Genomic DNA, 17,020 nt, shown 5'->3' with positions numbered 1-17,020 from the left:
TTCAACGGATGAATGTGGTTTATGGAGAGATAAGGGATAGAATGGATAGACAAGATGAAAGGATTGTAAATCTGCAAAGAGCCCAACCTAAACCTAGAAGGCATGGAAGGCAAAGGGAGGTTTCTATGGATGACTTTGAATCTGAAAATAACAAAGTTGGTGGTAGTGAGGATGAAGTCAATTCTGAATCTGAAGTTGAACTGATAAGGAATAGGCATAGAGGGGATAGGTATGGGAGAAGATATGGGAGAAATAACCCAAGGGAGAGAGATAGAGTAGATGGGAACCTTGGGAGCATCAAAATGAAGATACCATCATTCCAAGGTAGAAATGATCCTGAAGCCTACTTAGAGTGGGAAAAGAAAATAGAAATGATCTTTGAGTGTCATAATTATTCTGAAGCTAAAAAGGTGAAGTTGGCAGCAATAGAATTCACTGATTATGCCATTGTTTGGTGGGATAAATTGGGTATTAATAGGAGGAATAATGGAGAGAGGCCTGTAACAACTTGGAGCGAAATGAAAGCTCTAATGAAGAAGAGATTTGTTCCCAACCATTATTTTAGAGAGCTTTATCAAAAGTTGCAGACCCTTACACAAGGTCCTAGGAGTGTAGAGGAGTACAATAAGGAGATGGAATTGGCCATGATAAGAGCTAATGTGCAAGAAGATAGAGAAGCAACAATGGCCCGATTTCTAAGTGGGTTGAACAAAGATATAGCTGATATAGTTGAATTGCATCATTATGTAGAACTAGAAGACATGGTGCATATGGCTATTAAGGTGGAAAAGCAACTCAAGCGAAAAGGTGCTTCAAAATTTCATTCTGGATCAACTTCTTCTTTCAAACAGAATTGGAAAAAAGGAGAAAAAGCTATCCAAAAGGAGACCACTAGAGGCAAAGAAGAAGCTTCATCAAAGAGCAAAGGTAAATCTGATTCCCAAACTTCTAGAAATAGGGATATAAAATGTTTCAAGTGTTTGGGTACAGGTCATATTGCTTCTCAATGCCCCAACAAGAGAGTTATGATTCTGAAAAATAATGAAGTTGTGACTGAAAGTGAGAGTGAAAGTGATGACTCCATGCCCCTACTTGAAGATGCTAGTGATGATGGGATTGAGTATGCTGTGGAAGGAGAATGCCTTGTGGTTAGAAGAGCCTTGAATTGTCAAGTGAAGGAAGATGAGTTGAATGAGCAAAGGGAAAATATTTTCCATACTCGCTGCCTCATTAATAACAAGGTATGTAGTTTGATAATTGATGGTGGGAGTGTTACAAATGTTGCAAGCACTACAATGGTTGAGAAATTACATTTGCCCACTGTTAGACACCCTAGACCATACAAGCTGCAATGGCTGAATGAATGTGGGGAGATTAAAGTTGATAAGCAAGTTCTTGTTTCTTTTTCAATTGGGAAGTATTGTGATGAAGTATTATGTGATGTTGTTCCTATGCATGCTGGACATATACTTTTGGGAAGACCTTGGGAATTTGATAGAAAGGTAAAGAAAGATGGGCTTACAAATAGATATTCTTTTGTAATGAACAACAGACCCATTACTCTTGTACCATTGACCCCAAAGCAAGTGTATGAGGATCAACTTAAGATGAAAAAAGAGAGAGAAAAAAGAGAGTGATATGAAAAATGTGAGAGAGACATCAAAAAGAAATGGGAGTGAAAAGGAGAGAAAAGATGAGAGTTCAAAAAAAGAATTTCAGAAAAAAAATGAAGAGAGAAAAGAGAAAAAGAAATTGAGTTTTTATGCAAAAGAAAGTGAAGTGAGGAATGCCTTTTTGGCTGAACAACATTTGCTTCTCCTTGTTTACAAGGAATCCTTTTTGGATACTAATGACATTAACTCTTCCTTTCCAAGTGTTGTTAGTTCTTTATTGCAGGAATATGTTGATGTGTTCCCAGAGGAGATTCCACCTGGATTACCACCCATTAGAGGAATTGAGCATCAAATTGATTTCATTCCAGGAGCAACAATTCCTAATAGGCCAGCCTATAGAAGCAATCCAGAAGAGACAAAGGAACTTCAAAGGCAAGTGGAAGAGCTCATGGCAAGGGGATATGTTAGAGAAAGCTTGAGTCCTTGTGCTGTTCCGGTACTTTTGGTCCCAAAGAAAGATGGAACTTGGAGGATGTGCATTGATTGCAGAGCTGTGAATAACATCACTATAAAGTATCGCCATCCCATTCCTAGATTAGATGATATGCTTGATGAATTGCATGGTTCTATTGTCTTTTCTAAGATTGATTTGAAATCTGGATACCATCAAATTAGAATGAGGGAAGGGGATGAATGGAAAACTGCTTTCAAAACAAAACATGGTTTGTATGAATGGTTAGTTATGCCATTTGGGTTAACTAATGCACCTAGTACTTTCATGAGATTAATGAATCATGTTTTGCGTGCTTTCATTGGGAAATTTGTTGTGGTTTATTTTGATGACATTCTGATTTACAGCAAGAATCTTGATGAGCATTTGAATCATTTGCATTGTGTGCTTGATGTTTTGAGAAAGGAAAAATTGTTTGCAAATATGAAGAAGTGTGATTTTTGTATGGATAAAATTGTTTTTCTTGGCTTTGTGGTGAGTGCTAAAGGAATAGAAGTTGATGAAGAAAAGATAAGAGCTATTAAAGAATGGCCAACACCTAAAAGCATAACTGAGGTGAGAAGCTTTCATGGTTTGGCTAGTTTTTATAGGCGCTTTGTCAAAGATTTTAGCACACTTGCTGCACCACTCACTGAAGTTATTAAAAAGTCTGTTGGTTTTAAATGGGATAAAGAACAAGATGTTGCATTCATTAGGCTTAAGGATAAATTGTGTTCTGCACCTGTATTAGTATTGCCTAACTTTAACAAAACTTTTGAGATTGAATGTGATGCATCTGGAGTTGGAATAGGAGCTGTTTTGATGCAGGAAGGAAAGCCAATTGCTTATTTTAGTGAAAAGTTGAATGGAGCAGCCTTGAAGTATCCAACATATGACAAGGAGCTCTATGCACTTAAAAGAGCATTAGAGAATTGGCAACACTACCTTTGGCCTAAACAATTTGTAATTCATACTGATCATCAATCTTTGAAGCACATTAAGGGTCAAGGTAAGCTGAACAAGAGACATGCAAGGTGGCTGGAATTTATTGAGACATTTCCGTATGTCATCAGATACAAGAAAGGTAAAGAAAATGTGGTGGCTGATGCATTGTCAAGAAGGTATACTCTTCTTACTACTCTAAATGCTAGGTTGCTTGGTTTTGAATATATCAAGGAATTGTATGCCATTGATGCTGATTTTGCTGAAGTGTTTCTTGCTTGTGAAAAGAAAGCATTTGAAAAGTTTTATAGGATTGATGGGTACTTGTTTAAAGAAAACAGATTGTGTGTGCCTCAATGTTCTTTGCGAGAATTACTTGTGAGAGAAGCACATGGGGGAGGATTAATGGGTCACTTTGGTGTGAAAAAGACTTTGGATGTTTTGCATGAACATTTCTTTTGGCCTAAAATGAAACGTGATGTGGAAAGAATCTGTGCTAAATGCATAACTTGTAAAAAGGCTAAATCTAGAGTCTTGCCACATGGTTTGTACACCCCATTACCTGTGCCTAGTGAACCTTGGGTAGATATATCAATGGATTTTATTTTGGGTTTACCTAGGTCAAGAAAGGGTATGGATTCCATATTTGTGGTTGTCGATAGATTTTCTAAAATGGCACATTTCATTGCTTGCCATAAAACTGATGATGCCACATACATTGCTGATTTGTTCTTTAAGGAAATTGTAAGACTTCATGGTGTTCCTAAAAGTATTGTTTCTGATAGGGATACAAAATTCTTGAGTCATTTTTGGAGGATTTTGTGGGGTAAGCTGGGTACTAAATTATTGTTTTCTACTGCTTGTCATCCACAAACTGATGGACAAACTGAGGTAGTTAATAGAACTTTAACTCAATTGCTTAGAACTGTGATTCAAAAGAACTTGAAGAATTGGGAAAATTGCTTGTCATTCATTGAATTTGCTTACAATAGGAGTGTGCACTCATCTACTGATTATTCTCCTTTTGAAATAGTGTATGGTTTTAATCCACTAACTCCCTTGGATTTATTACCATTGCCTATTGATGAGAGGGCCAGTCTTGATGGGACAAAAAAAGCTGAAACAGTGAAACAACTTCATCAAAAAGTGAAACAACAAATTGAAAAGAAAAATGAGCAATATGCATCCAAGGCTAACAAAGGAAGAAGGCGTGTTCTCTTTGAACCTGGTGATTGGGTGTGGGTGCATATGAGGAAAGAAAGATTTCCAGCTCAAAGAAAGTCCAAATTAGCTCCAAGAGGAGATGGTCCATTTCAAGTGCTTGAAAGAATCAATGACAATGCTTACAAAATTGATTTACTTGGTAAGTATAATGTTAGTGCTACTTTCAATGTGGCTGATTTATCTCCTTTTGATGCAGGTGATGATTCGAGGTCGAATCCTTTTGAGGAGAGGGGGAATGATGCGATACAGCAAGCTAACTCCTCAACTTCCAATGATCCATTGCAAATCCCAACTGGACCAATCACAAGAGCAAGAGCTAAAAGAATTAAGGAAGCTTTGAGTGGGCTAGTGCAAGACACCTTGACAAAGCAAATGGCATTTATTGGAGTATCAAATCTGGATAAAAATGCTGAGGATGTCACTAATGTCATTTGGGCTGAAAATGGAGCTACTGATCATATCTTGGGCTTGGAGACTTCAATTTAAGGAGCTTGGATCAAGTACAACACATGAGAAGACTCATTTGGGCCTAATTAATCATATTTTGGGCTTGATATGCTGATTATATTTCATTAAATGCATTTGTGCGAAAATTCATAATTAGTTGGCAGATTTGACTTTTGAATTTCCAAGTTACCTAAATCAAGTCCTTATGAATTTATTATGTTTTGATTTTCTAGATTGCATTTAATGCTTTTTAGGTCAGATCTTGAATGTATCCTCTATAAGATATTGTAACCCTCATTTTGGGAGGAGATTTGGAATTTTGAATGAAAACTTGCATTTTGCAATTTCTGATTGAGAGGAGTTCTCTCTAGGGTTCTTCATTGAACTAACAGACTTATCAAGGCTTGATCAATCTTGTGGCGTCTTTCAACACTTCGGGTCCTTGTTCTTCCGTGTTCAAGGGTTCAAGTAGATCACCAGACCTTTGTTTACGTTCTTGGGGTGCGTATATTCAGATCGGTTGTGGGTTCGTGGGATTTTTCCCTTGTGGGTTCTCACCATCTTGGTATCAGAGCTTTGGATCTAAACTCAGGTCATATTTTTCTGTTAGTTTACCTTCATTTTCGTTCTTCATTTGGTGCCTTTTCTTGTGTCTGTTCGTCTTCTGCGTTTCTGTTCATCACCGAAATTGTCATCCTTGTCCATTCACTTTTCCGTTGAGTTTTGTGAAGTTTAATAGGTCATTTTCATAGTTCGGAATCCCTTCTTTCGTCTCGTTTTGGTTTCATCTAAATCCGACTTTTGTAGGGCAAGTTATACCCATTTGAAAAGGACGCGTTTTCTGGAATTTCTGGGTTCAGATTGCTTGTTCTGTTTTGTTTATGGTATTTTTGTGATTTTCCTTGCATTATTCAGTGAAAAAAAAAAGAAAAGAAAAGGGAAAAGACAAGAAAAAAAAAGAAAAAAAAAAGGTACCCAAAAAGAAAGGGACAGAAAAAAAAAACGAAAAGAAATTATAGTGCTGGCAGTGTTTTGAGCAAATCATCTTCATATCCAAATTCTATTTTGGCTTTTGCAATACTTGTGTCAATTGAGTTTCTGACTTTTCTTGAAGGTCCATATTCAATACTCTTAATTTCTCAAAGTTCCTAAGTGTTGGCTGATTCTGCATATTGTGATTGCTTTGTTTAAATTGTTTAGTTCTTTAAAGAGCCTCAAGAGGGATTTCAGAGTGGAAAAAGGCAAGAGTGATATACCTCAATTTAAAAGCCAAGTTTGAGTGAAACACGAGTGTTGAGTGTCATTCTTGAGGGAAACACGTGAGGAAATTTGTGAGGAACTTTACTTCACTAACATAATTAATTTTCCTTGAAGTCACAATGTCTAATGCAGATGGGACATCTGGTGGTAGTGGAAATCCAATGAATATTGAAGACACCCTTAGGGCAATGCAGCAACATTTTCAACGGATGAATGTGGTTTATGGAGAGATAAGGGATAGAATGGATAGACAAGATGAAAGGATTGTAAATCTGCAAAGAGCCCAACCTAAACCTAGAAGGCATGGAAGGCAAAGGGAGGTTTCTATGGATGACTTTGAATCTGAAAATAACAAAGTTGGTGGTAGTGAGGATGAAGTCAATTCTGAATCTGAAGTTGAACTGATAAGGAATAGGCATAGAGGGGATAGGTATGGGAGAAGATATGGGAGAAATAACCCAAGGGAGAGAGATAGAGTAGATGGGAACCTTGGGAGCATCAAAATGAAGATACCATCATTCCAAGGTAGAAATGATCCTGAAGCCTACTTAGAGTGGGAAAAGAAAATAGAAATGATCTTTGAGTGTCATAATTATTCTGAAGCTAAAAAGGTGAAGTTGGCAGCAATAGAATTCACTGATTATGCCATTGTTTGGTGGGATAAATTGGGTATTAATAGGAGGAATAATGGAGAGAGGCCTGTAACAACTTGGAGCGAAATGAAAGCTCTAATGAAGAAGAGATTTGTTCCCAACCATTATTTTAGAGAGCTTTATCAAAAGTTGCAGACCCTTACACAAGGTCCTAGGAGTGTAGAGGAGTACAATAAGGAGATGGAATTGGCCATGATAAGAGCTAATGTGCAAGAAGATAGAGAAGCAACAATGGCCCGATTTCTAAGTGGGTTGAACAAAGATATAGCTGATATAGTTGAATTGCATCATTATGTAGAACTAGAAGACATGGTGCATATGGCTATTAAGGTGGAAAAGCAACTCAAGCGAAAAGGTGCTTCAAAATTTCATTCTGGATCAACTTCTTCTTTCAAACAGAATTGGAAGAAAGGAGAAAAAGCTATCCAAAAGGAGACCACTAGAGGCAAAGAAGAAGCTTCATCAAAGAGCAAAGGTAAATCTGATTCCCAAACTTCTAGAAATAGGGATATAAAATGTTTCAAGTGTTTGGGTACAGGTCATATTGCTTCTCAATGCCCCAACAAGAGAGTTATGATTCTGAAAAATAATGAAGTTGTGACTGAAAGTGAGAGTGAAAGTGATGACTCCATGCCCCTACTTGAAGATGCTAGTGATGATGGGATTGAGTATGCTGTGGAAGGAGAATGCCTTGTGGTTAGAAGAGCCTTGAATTGTCAAGTGAAGGAAGATGAGTTGAATGAGCAAAGGGAAAATATTTTCCATACTCGCTGCCTCATTAATAACAAGGTATGTAGTTTGATAATTGATGGTGGGAGTGTTACAAATGTTGCAAGCACTACAATGGTTGAGAAATTACATTTGCCCACTGTTAGACACCCTAGACCATACAAGCTGCAATGGCTGAATGAATGTGGGGAGATTAAAGTTGATAAGCAAGTTCTTGTTTCTTTTTCAATTGGGAAGTATTGTGATGAAGTATTATGTGATGTTGTTCCTATGCATGCTGGACATATACTTTTGGGAAGACCTTGGGAATTTGATAGAAAGGTAAAGAAAGATGGGCTTACAAATAGATATTCTTTTGTAATGAACAACAGACCCATTACTCTTGTACCATTGACCCCAAAGCAAGTGTATGAGGATCAACTTAAGATGAAAAAAGAGAGAGATAAAAAAGAGAGTGATATGAAAAATGTGAGAGAGACATCAAAAAGAAATGGGAGTGAAAAGGAGAGAAAAGATGAGAGTTCAAAAAAAGAATTTCAGAAAAAAAATGAAGAGAGAAAGAGAAAAAGAAATTGAGTTTTTATGCAAAAGAAAGTGAAGTGAGGAATGCCTTTTTGGCTGAACAACATTTGCTTCTCCTTGTTTACAAGGAATCCTTTTTGGATACTAATGACATTAACTCTTCCTTTCCAAGTGTTGTTAGTTCTTTATTGCAGGAATATGTTGATGTGTTCCCAGAGGAGATTCCACCTGGATTACCACCCATTAGAGGAATTGAGCATCAAATTGATTTCATTCCAGGAGCAACAATTCCTAATAGGCCAGCCTATAGAAGCAATCCAGAAGAGACAAAGGAACTTCAAAGGCAAGTGGAAGAGCTCATGGCAAGGGGATATGTTAGAGAAAGCTTGAGTCCTTGTGCTGTTCCGGTACTTTTGGTCCCAAAGAAAGATGGAACTTGGAGGATGTGCATTGATTGCAGAGCTGTGAATAACATCACTATAAAGTATCGCCATCCCATTCCTAGATTAGATGATATGCTTGATGAATTGCATGGTTCTATTGTCTTTTCTAAGATTGATTTGAAATCTGGATACCATCAAATTAGAATGAGGGAAGGGGATGAATGGAAAACTGCTTTCAAAACAAAACATGGTTTGTATGAATGGTTAGTTATGCCATTTGGGTTAACTAATGCACCTAGTACTTTCATGAGATTAATGAATCATGTTTTGCGTGCTTTCATTGGGAAATTTGTTGTGGTTTATTTTGATGACATTCTGATTTACAGCAAGAATCTTGATGAGCATTTGAATCATTTGCATTGTGTGCTTGATGTTTTGAGAAAGGAAAAATTGTTTGCAAATATGAAGAAGTGTGATTTTTGTATGGATAAAATTGTTTTTCTTGGCTTTGTGGTGAGTGCTAAAGGAATAGAAGTTGATGAAGAAAAGATAAGAGCTATTAAAGAATGGCCAACACCTAAAAGCATAACTGAGGTGAGAAGCTTTCATGGTTTGGCTAGTTTTTATAGGCGCTTTGTCAAAGATTTTAGCACACTTGCTGCACCACTCACTGAAGTTATTAAAAAGTCTGTTGGTTTTAAATGGGATAAAGAACAAGATGTTGCATTCATTAGGCTTAAGGATAAATTGTGTTCTGCACCTGTATTAGTATTGCCTAACTTTAACAAAACTTTTGAGATTGAATGTGATGCATCTGGAGTTGGAATAGGAGCTGTTTTGATGCAGGAAGGAAAGCCAATTGCTTATTTTAGTGAAAAGTTGAATGGAGCAGCCTTGAAGTATCCAACATATGACAAGGAGCTCTATGCACTTAAAAGAGCATTAGAGAATTGGCAACACTACCTTTGGCCTAAACAATTTGTAATTCATACTGATCATCAATCTTTGAAGCACATTAAGGGTCAAGGTAAGCTGAACAAGAGACATGCAAGGTGGCTGGAATTTATTGAGACATTTCCGTATGTCATCAGATACAAGAAAGGTAAAGAAAATGTGGTGGCTGATGCATTGTCAAGAAGGTATACTCTTCTTACTACTCTAAATGCTAGGTTGCTTGGTTTTGAATATATCAAGGAATTGTATGCCATTGATGCTGATTTTGCTGAAGTGTTTCTTGCTTGTGAAAAGAAAGCATTTGAAAAGTTTTATAGGATTGATGGGTACTTGTTTAAAGAAAACAGATTGTGTGTGCCTCAATGTTCTTTGCGAGAATTACTTGTGAGAGAAGCACATGGGGGAGGATTAATGGGTCACTTTGGTGTGAAAAAGACTTTGGATGTTTTGCATGAACATTTCTTTTGGCCTAAAATGAAACGTGATGTGGAAAGAATCTGTGCTAAATGCATAACTTGTAAAAAGGCTAAATCTAGAGTCTTGCCACATGGTTTGTACACCCCATTACCTGTGCCTAGTGAACCTTGGGTAGATATATCAATGGATTTTATTTTGGGTTTACCTAGGTCAAGAAAGGGTATGGATTCCATATTTGTGGTTGTCGATAGATTTTCTAAAATGGCACATTTCATTGCTTGCCATAAAACTGATGATGCCACATACATTGCTGATTTGTTCTTTAAGGAAATTGTAAGACTTCATGGTGTTCCTAAAAGTATTGTTTCTGATAGGGATACAAAATTCTTGAGTCATTTTTGGAGGATTTTGTGGGGTAAGCTGGGTACTAAATTATTGTTTTCTACTGCTTGTCATCCACAAACTGATGGACAAACTGAGGTAGTTAATAGAACTTTAACTCAATTGCTTAGAACTGTGATTCAAAAGAACTTGAAGAATTGGGAAAATTGCTTGTCATTCATTGAATTTGCTTACAATAGGAGTGTGCACTCATCTACTGATTATTCTCCTTTTGAAATAGTGTATGGTTTTAATCCACTAACTCCCTTGGATTTATTACCATTGCCTATTGATGAGAGGGCCAGTCTTGATGGGACAAAAAAAGCTGAAACAGTGAAACAACTTCATCAAAAAGTGAAACAACAAATTGAAAAGAAAAATGAGCAATATGCATCCAAGGCTAACAAAGGAAGAAGGCGTGTTCTCTTTGAACCTGGTGATTGGGTGTGGGTGCATATGAGGAAAGAAAGATTTCCAGCTCAAAGAAAGTCCAAATTAGCTCCAAGAGGAGATGGTCCATTTCAAGTGCTTGAAAGAATCAATGACAATGCTTACAAAATTGATTTACTTGGTAAGTATAATGTTAGTGCTACTTTCAATGTGGCTGATTTATCTCCTTTTGATGCAGGTGATGATTCGAGGTCGAATCCTTTTGAGGAGAGGGGGAATGATGCGATACAGCAAGCTAACTCCTCAACTTCCAATGATCCATTGCAAATCCCAACTGGACCAATCACAAGAGCAAGAGCTAAAAGAATTAAGGAAGCTTTGAGTGGGCTAGTGCAAGACACCTTGACAAAGCAAATGGCATTTATTGGAGTATCAAATCTGGATAAAAATGCTGAGGATGTCACTAATGTCATTTGGGCTGAAAATGGAGCTACTGATCATATCTTGGGCTTGGAGACTTCAATTTAAGGAGCTTGGATCAAGTACAACACATGAGAAGACTCATTTGGGCCTAATTAATCATATTTTGGGCTTGATATGCTGATTATATTTCATTAAATGCATTTGTGCGAAAATTCATAATTAGTTGGCAGATTTGACTTTTGAATTTCCAAGTTACCTAAATCAAGTCCTTATGAATTTATTATGTTTTGATTTTCTAGATTGCATTTAATGCTTTTTAGGTCAGATCTTGAATGTATCCTCTATAAGATATTGTAACCCTCATTTTGGGAGGAGATTTGGAATTTTGAATGAAAACTTGCATTTTGCAATTTCTGATTGAGAGGAGTTCTCTCTAGGGTTCTTCATTGAACTAACAGACTTATCAAGGCTTGATCAATCTTGTGGCGTCTTTCAACACTTCGGGTCCTTGTTCTTCCGTGTTCAAGGGTTCAAGTAGATCACCAGACCTTTGTTTACGTTCTTGGGGTGCGTATATTCAGATCGGTTGTGGGTTCGTGGGATTTTTCCCTTGTGGGTTCTCACCAAACTCTATCATGAAAACTCCCGCCACCTTGAATATCAGGTTGCCTCTTTTCCCTATTGCTTTCTTTTCATTTTTGTGTCTTGCTAGTGATATTTTATGCTTAAATGATTTGAGAATAAGTGTGGGGGAAAGAGGTCATTTCAGTATTTTTTTTTAAAAAAAATGGTGTTTTACTTGTTTTCCTTTCTTTTGTTTCATTGTTTTTACTCTGGACTTTTCATGTGCTCCAGACTGTATTGAGGACAATACTGAATTTAAGTGTGGGGAAGGATAATATCTTGATGATTTTGAAATTCTTGGTTGTAGATTGTGTACTGCTGATATGACTTAGCACTCATGTCTCTTGCTTTGAGTGTCTATGCATAATCCACTTTCTAGATCAGTTGTGCTGCACTAAACCTTTGCTACTCCAAAAATCTCTTTGGTTCTAAGCTTGATTTTCTGAAATCATGTTGATAACTTTCTGACTTGAACATTTAGGAATCTGGGAATTCATTGAAACCTAATTATTATTGGGATGATTCAGCATTTGAGGTTGAGAAATGTTGTATTAAGGTTAGAATTGATTTTATTCAGCTGTTGTATTGGATTTGGGAAGAATAACCCATGTTGGAAGGTCTTGTTTGAGCCTAAATTCTTTTATTAAGAGTGCAATCTCCTTAGTACTAGGACCCTCTAGAACTTGACCTAGCTCTTAATTGAGGCCACATTTTTGCTTTGGGAAATTGCATATGAAAGAGGCATTCTATTCTAAGCCCAGTTTACTCCAAACACAATCCATTGATACTGACTTTTGCTTAACCCCATTGAGCCATTCATGATTCTTTTGATATCATACTGGCCAACTTAAGTAAGATTGTATTGCATTTGGTCATCAAGTTTCATGCTTTTTCATTGTTAGGATATATTTTGTATTACCTTTGTCTAATTCTGTCTTAGGATGCTAGCTGTGAAAATTAAAAAATGGAAGAAAAAAAAGGAGAAGAAAGAAAAAGGCAGTTGAAAAAAAAACGAATTGAAAAAAAGGATATACAAAAAAAAAGAGCCAATAAGCAGCAGAAAAAAAGAAATGAGAAAAAAAAGTTTTTGGAAAAGCCTAAGCAAAGAATTATAAACAAGATTATAGCTAGTATCTCATAACTCCAGTATTCCAATAAGAGCTATACATTAGCATTTGCATTCATGGCTTGCGTTGAAGAGTTCATTTGTGAGTTGTTTGTATTCTTTCTGTCTTGTTTTCAGCATGCATGCATTCTTGCTCAAGTGGCCAGATTCCATCCTTTAGCCTTTCCAACATTACAACCTTAAGGGAAGTCCTCTTGATGCAAAATTACCTCATGCTACTCAGTGGTGGAGATATTAGAGTTTCGTCAAGCTTATGGTAGGGCCTAGGCTAAGAGAGAAGAGTGAAATGACCCTGTAATGGAATGGTGAGGAGAGTGAAACACTTGCCGAGAGAATACTTCCACTTTTCCTTGTGCAATTTGCTGAATTAAGATCATTTCCTAGTCTTTTTATTGACAATTTGATTCCTTATTATGCTGGTTTTTCTCTTGAGTACTGGGTTGAGATGACGAATCATAATTGGATACTATTTCAATTTATAGCTGGTTGTTAATGAGATTTCAGGAACTATTTGATCATATTTGCCCAGGAGTGCAAAGTGCTAGTGTAGGGGAATTTTATGAACCACATTTTGATCAACTAAATAATGTGATTTCCTACTGAATTTAAATACTTTCATGTGGAATTATCTTTAGATTTCCAATATTTGATAAGAAATGATGATGTGAGAATTTGGTGTATCATTGCAGGATTGAAAGGGATTTTCTCTAATTGTGGAAGTATTGGTGAAGAATGGACAAAATCTAGAAAGATGTAGCCAAAAATCTTGAATTAGGAGTTAAAACGCAGTGTTTTGAATCTAGTTAAGAGCTAGAATCATGTGTGATCTAGTGTAGCATTCTATGAGGAAAAACTCTAAGTAAAACGCATAGCTCCATGGCCAGTGAGTTTCAAGAGAGTGACACATGTCTTGGGCTTTAGTAAAATGCACAACTGAAGGTAGGGAAGTTTCACATGTCAAAATACAACATTACAAGCCTTCAAATGGTGGATAATGAGGTGAGAAGACGGAGGGAAAATTAAAAACAAAACTGGACGTCCAGAAGCTTGAGAAAAACAGATCTGATATTGAATTCCAGCATTCTCATTCATTCTCTTCTTTTCTTCACTTCTCCAGATTCTCTTAACTTCCAGATTCATCTTCTTCATCTTCTTCTCTTCTCTTGCATTTTGCCATGGAGATTCAGAGGAGATTTGGCCAGATTTCCTCCATCAACATGAGCAACTAAGCCATTGATTCCTAAGGAGCTGTGATGGATCCAGGGCACTGATTGTCAAGGAGATTTCATTTTTCTTGAGTTTGTATTTGTGTTTCAGATTTGGATCTTGTTATAAATCTTTGTTTGAAGTTCAGATATATAACTCATCTTAGATTTCATTAGGTTCTGCTACTTCTGAGTTGTGATGTGTTTAGAGGTTATAATTTCCTTTTTCTAAGTAGATTCAATTCAGTTTCTGATTTGATTAAGTCTGGAACTTAGTTGTTGTAATAAATCTGAGGTGAATTGGTTAATTGTCATCCTGGAAATTATCTAATTACATCATTAGAGTTGATTGCAGACCTACTGTTTGATGAATTGCCTAAGAGAAATAGAAATCTGATTTTAGGTTGCAAGGAAGGTGAAATCACAGATCCAAGGGAATTCACTTCTGATGTGAGGGGATGTACGGACCGGCTAGAATCAAGTAATGAACGGACGGTTGATCTAGGTAGGACCTTAAGAGAACCCGTCTCTTACAAACCTAGCCATGAAGACACCACAAGGTTGATCAATCCCTTGATACTGTCAAGTATTCTCACGAGAATACAAGGATGCAAGCAAAGCTCACACTGAAAGAAATAAACTTAATTCTCATTCATCTAAATCTTAATTTTAAGTACAAAAACGTAGCCTATATATAGGCAACCATAGAACACTCTAGAATCAGCATCTTAAGACATAAATGCTAGGGATGATGCCTCATTAATGATTATTTGACTATAGGAGGCATCATTTCTTACATAGAAATAAAAGGAAATAACTTAAACTTCAAGAACAAATCTGCTATTTGAAAATAAGAAACTAATTAAAACAAACAAAATCCTAATTAATGTCAATAATATCACTCTTGATGCTTCTTGAATCTTCTTGGACCTTCCAAATGGACCTTCATTGCTATTCACGTCCAAAAGCATAAATGGGCCTTTTAGACATCCATTTGGGCTTGAATGTGGTTGAATCACGTTCTGGAATTCCCATGGTCCATAGCATAATGCATTTGGGCCCCAATTTAAAAGATTATAGCTCTAATGGACTCCTCCATACATGATTGTGTTGGGCCTTCAACAACATGAAAACTGGCTTTAAATGCTCCTTTTGGGCTCTTAGAATGTGCTCTTATCTTTCTCAAGGTCCAAGTGTTCATACTCCAATGACTTATATGCCATGGCGGTTTTTGGGGTGGCCTTCCATATGTCACGTTAAGCTCCGTATGTATCTGTGTCATCATCCAAGGAATGATCCATGTCCTCCTCCATGTAAGCATTCTAGAGCTATAAATCCCTTGAACATTCTGGAGGGCTTGCTGGGCTTCTAACTGAGGGTGTGTTATTTGGGCTTCATGACCTTCATATTCAACGCCTCCTGGTATGCTATCAACTTCATTGATATCTCTTTCAAACTCTTTTCTGCATCTTATTCTTCTCTCATTCCTTTTGAAAATTAGTTTTCATAAATAACAATTCAAGATAGAAACCAATTCCAGAAGCTACCTCCTTCTCTGTTAGTTTAATTTGTAACTTCTAACTAGTTTAATTCCAGAAGACATTAAGGCTCCTTGAGACTGACCTCTAGTTGACTCATCTCCCACCTAATCTAGAGTATTAAATTTGACCTTTGAATGACAAGAGATCAGTTATTATGATGTAGGAAAGAAGTAGAATGGCTTGTTATGGCTATAATAGTGACTCAGAGGGTTCAATTAACCAGAGGAGACAAGGAGAACCTTTCCCTCAATGGTTCGATATTGTAGCGGACTTCTACTATGACACCTTACGGGCGAGTAACCCTCTACCTGACATAGCCATAGTTGCTTCTAATGACCCTCAGAGGATTGCGGTCATTGAAATATCTGATGATAATAGAGCTAGACCTACTAACGTCAAACTACTTCCAATCACCAAAGAATTCCACACCATAGAGGATTTAGCCAAGGACTTTAGGGAGAGAGACTAGTACATTAAGCTCAACGAGAACCAGCATGCCCATGTGTACCTAAGATATCTGGAGAATAAGCTCTACTATTATGTGACTAGAGAAGATGATACCCTGGAGGTTACGGACTAGGCATCAGTATTACTTAAAGTACTCCCTAGGACCTGGCTTTGGAAAAATGGTGTGAGAGACATTTGTAGTCACATGGATAGTGCTAGCTTCAATGATCTCATAGATGCTCTCGAAATCTTTGTGGGGAATACATTTTCTTGAGTCAGATATAGAGGACTGGATCCTGACGATGATAGACAAGCTCTCGTTCACACCCTTATGGCAGAATGAGTTCTATCGCCTGGATTAGATACAAGGATCCGATATTAAGGAGAGGATCCAGAGCCTTGAGGGCTTCGCTATTTCCCAGTTTGTGTAGCTAGTTGGGCCTTTGTAGCACTGATGTAGGACTTGTTTTAGTACAGCTAGCCATAGTAGGAGTAGACTGACGATGCTTGGTTGTTTTGTATGTTTCTAAAACATGTATGTCTTAAACTTTGTTGCTATTGATTGATATATGAATGCTGTGTGATGTATGCATATGTTTAAGTGAAATCCAATCATGTTGTTTATTTCTTGTTCCTTTGTTATGCTATCTATTTAGTTAATGTGATGGTTAGAACTCGAAGGAACTTTCACCAGAGAGACCCTCAAGACACAATGCAAGGGTCTCTCCCGATCCGCTACAGTTGATTTTGGATCACTTGGAACAGCAACAAAAGTTTATTTAAGAGACGAGGGTTGTCTAAGCTTGCCAGGAATAAGAAAAAGACGTCGTGATAGCTGTAGTAGTAGTTGCAGCAGTGGCTAAGCTTGACAGGAGGCATCCAGAAGAAGAAGTTTTTATAGCTCAAGCATCAGATCAGCTGCCCAGACCATCAACGCCGGCAGTAGACCCTAACAGCATCCAGCAGTGGATGACTCATTTCTACAAACACAATCCATCGTTGTTCTATGGAGTGTTCGACATCCAAGAGGCAAAGGACTTGGTGAGAACCCACAAGGGAAAAATCCCACGAACCCACAACCGATCTGAATATACGCACCCCAAGAACGTAAACAAAGGTCTGGTGATCTACTTGAACCCTTGAACACGGAAGAACAAGGACCCGAAGTGTTGAAAGACGCCACAAGATTGATCAAGCCTTGATAAGTCTGTTAGTTCAATGAAGAACCCTAGAGAGAACTCCTCTCAAT

At 37.3% G+C, this 17,020-nt stretch overlaps 1 protein-coding gene across 1 annotated transcript; it reads left to right on the top strand.

The window, feature by feature from the left end:
• Nucleotides 1-398: 398 nt before the first annotated feature.
• On the top strand, nucleotides 399-15,793 carry LOC114755483 (uncharacterized; the record flags this gene model as incomplete). The annotated part of the gene is made up of 12 exons (XM_028944359.1): nucleotides 399-1,502; nucleotides 1,897-2,145; nucleotides 2,593-3,224; nucleotides 3,357-4,127; nucleotides 4,281-4,617; nucleotides 6,576-7,679; nucleotides 8,075-8,323; nucleotides 8,771-9,402; nucleotides 9,535-10,305; nucleotides 10,459-10,576; nucleotides 11,934-12,008; nucleotides 15,488-15,793. Coding segments are annotated over 12 exons (6,348 nt in total), but the record flags the coding sequence as incomplete, so codon positions are not given.
• Nucleotides 15,794-17,020: the final 1,227 nt, after the last annotated feature.

Source organism: Neltuma alba, unplaced genomic scaffold (assembly GCF_004799145.2).
Source record: "Neltuma alba isolate B1F8T4 unplaced genomic scaffold, ASM479914v2 tig00010274_pilon, whole genome shotgun sequence".
NCBI lineage: Eukaryota > Viridiplantae > Streptophyta > Magnoliopsida > Fabales > Fabaceae > Neltuma > Neltuma alba.
This window is presented reverse-complemented; position numbering and strand designations above follow the sequence as displayed.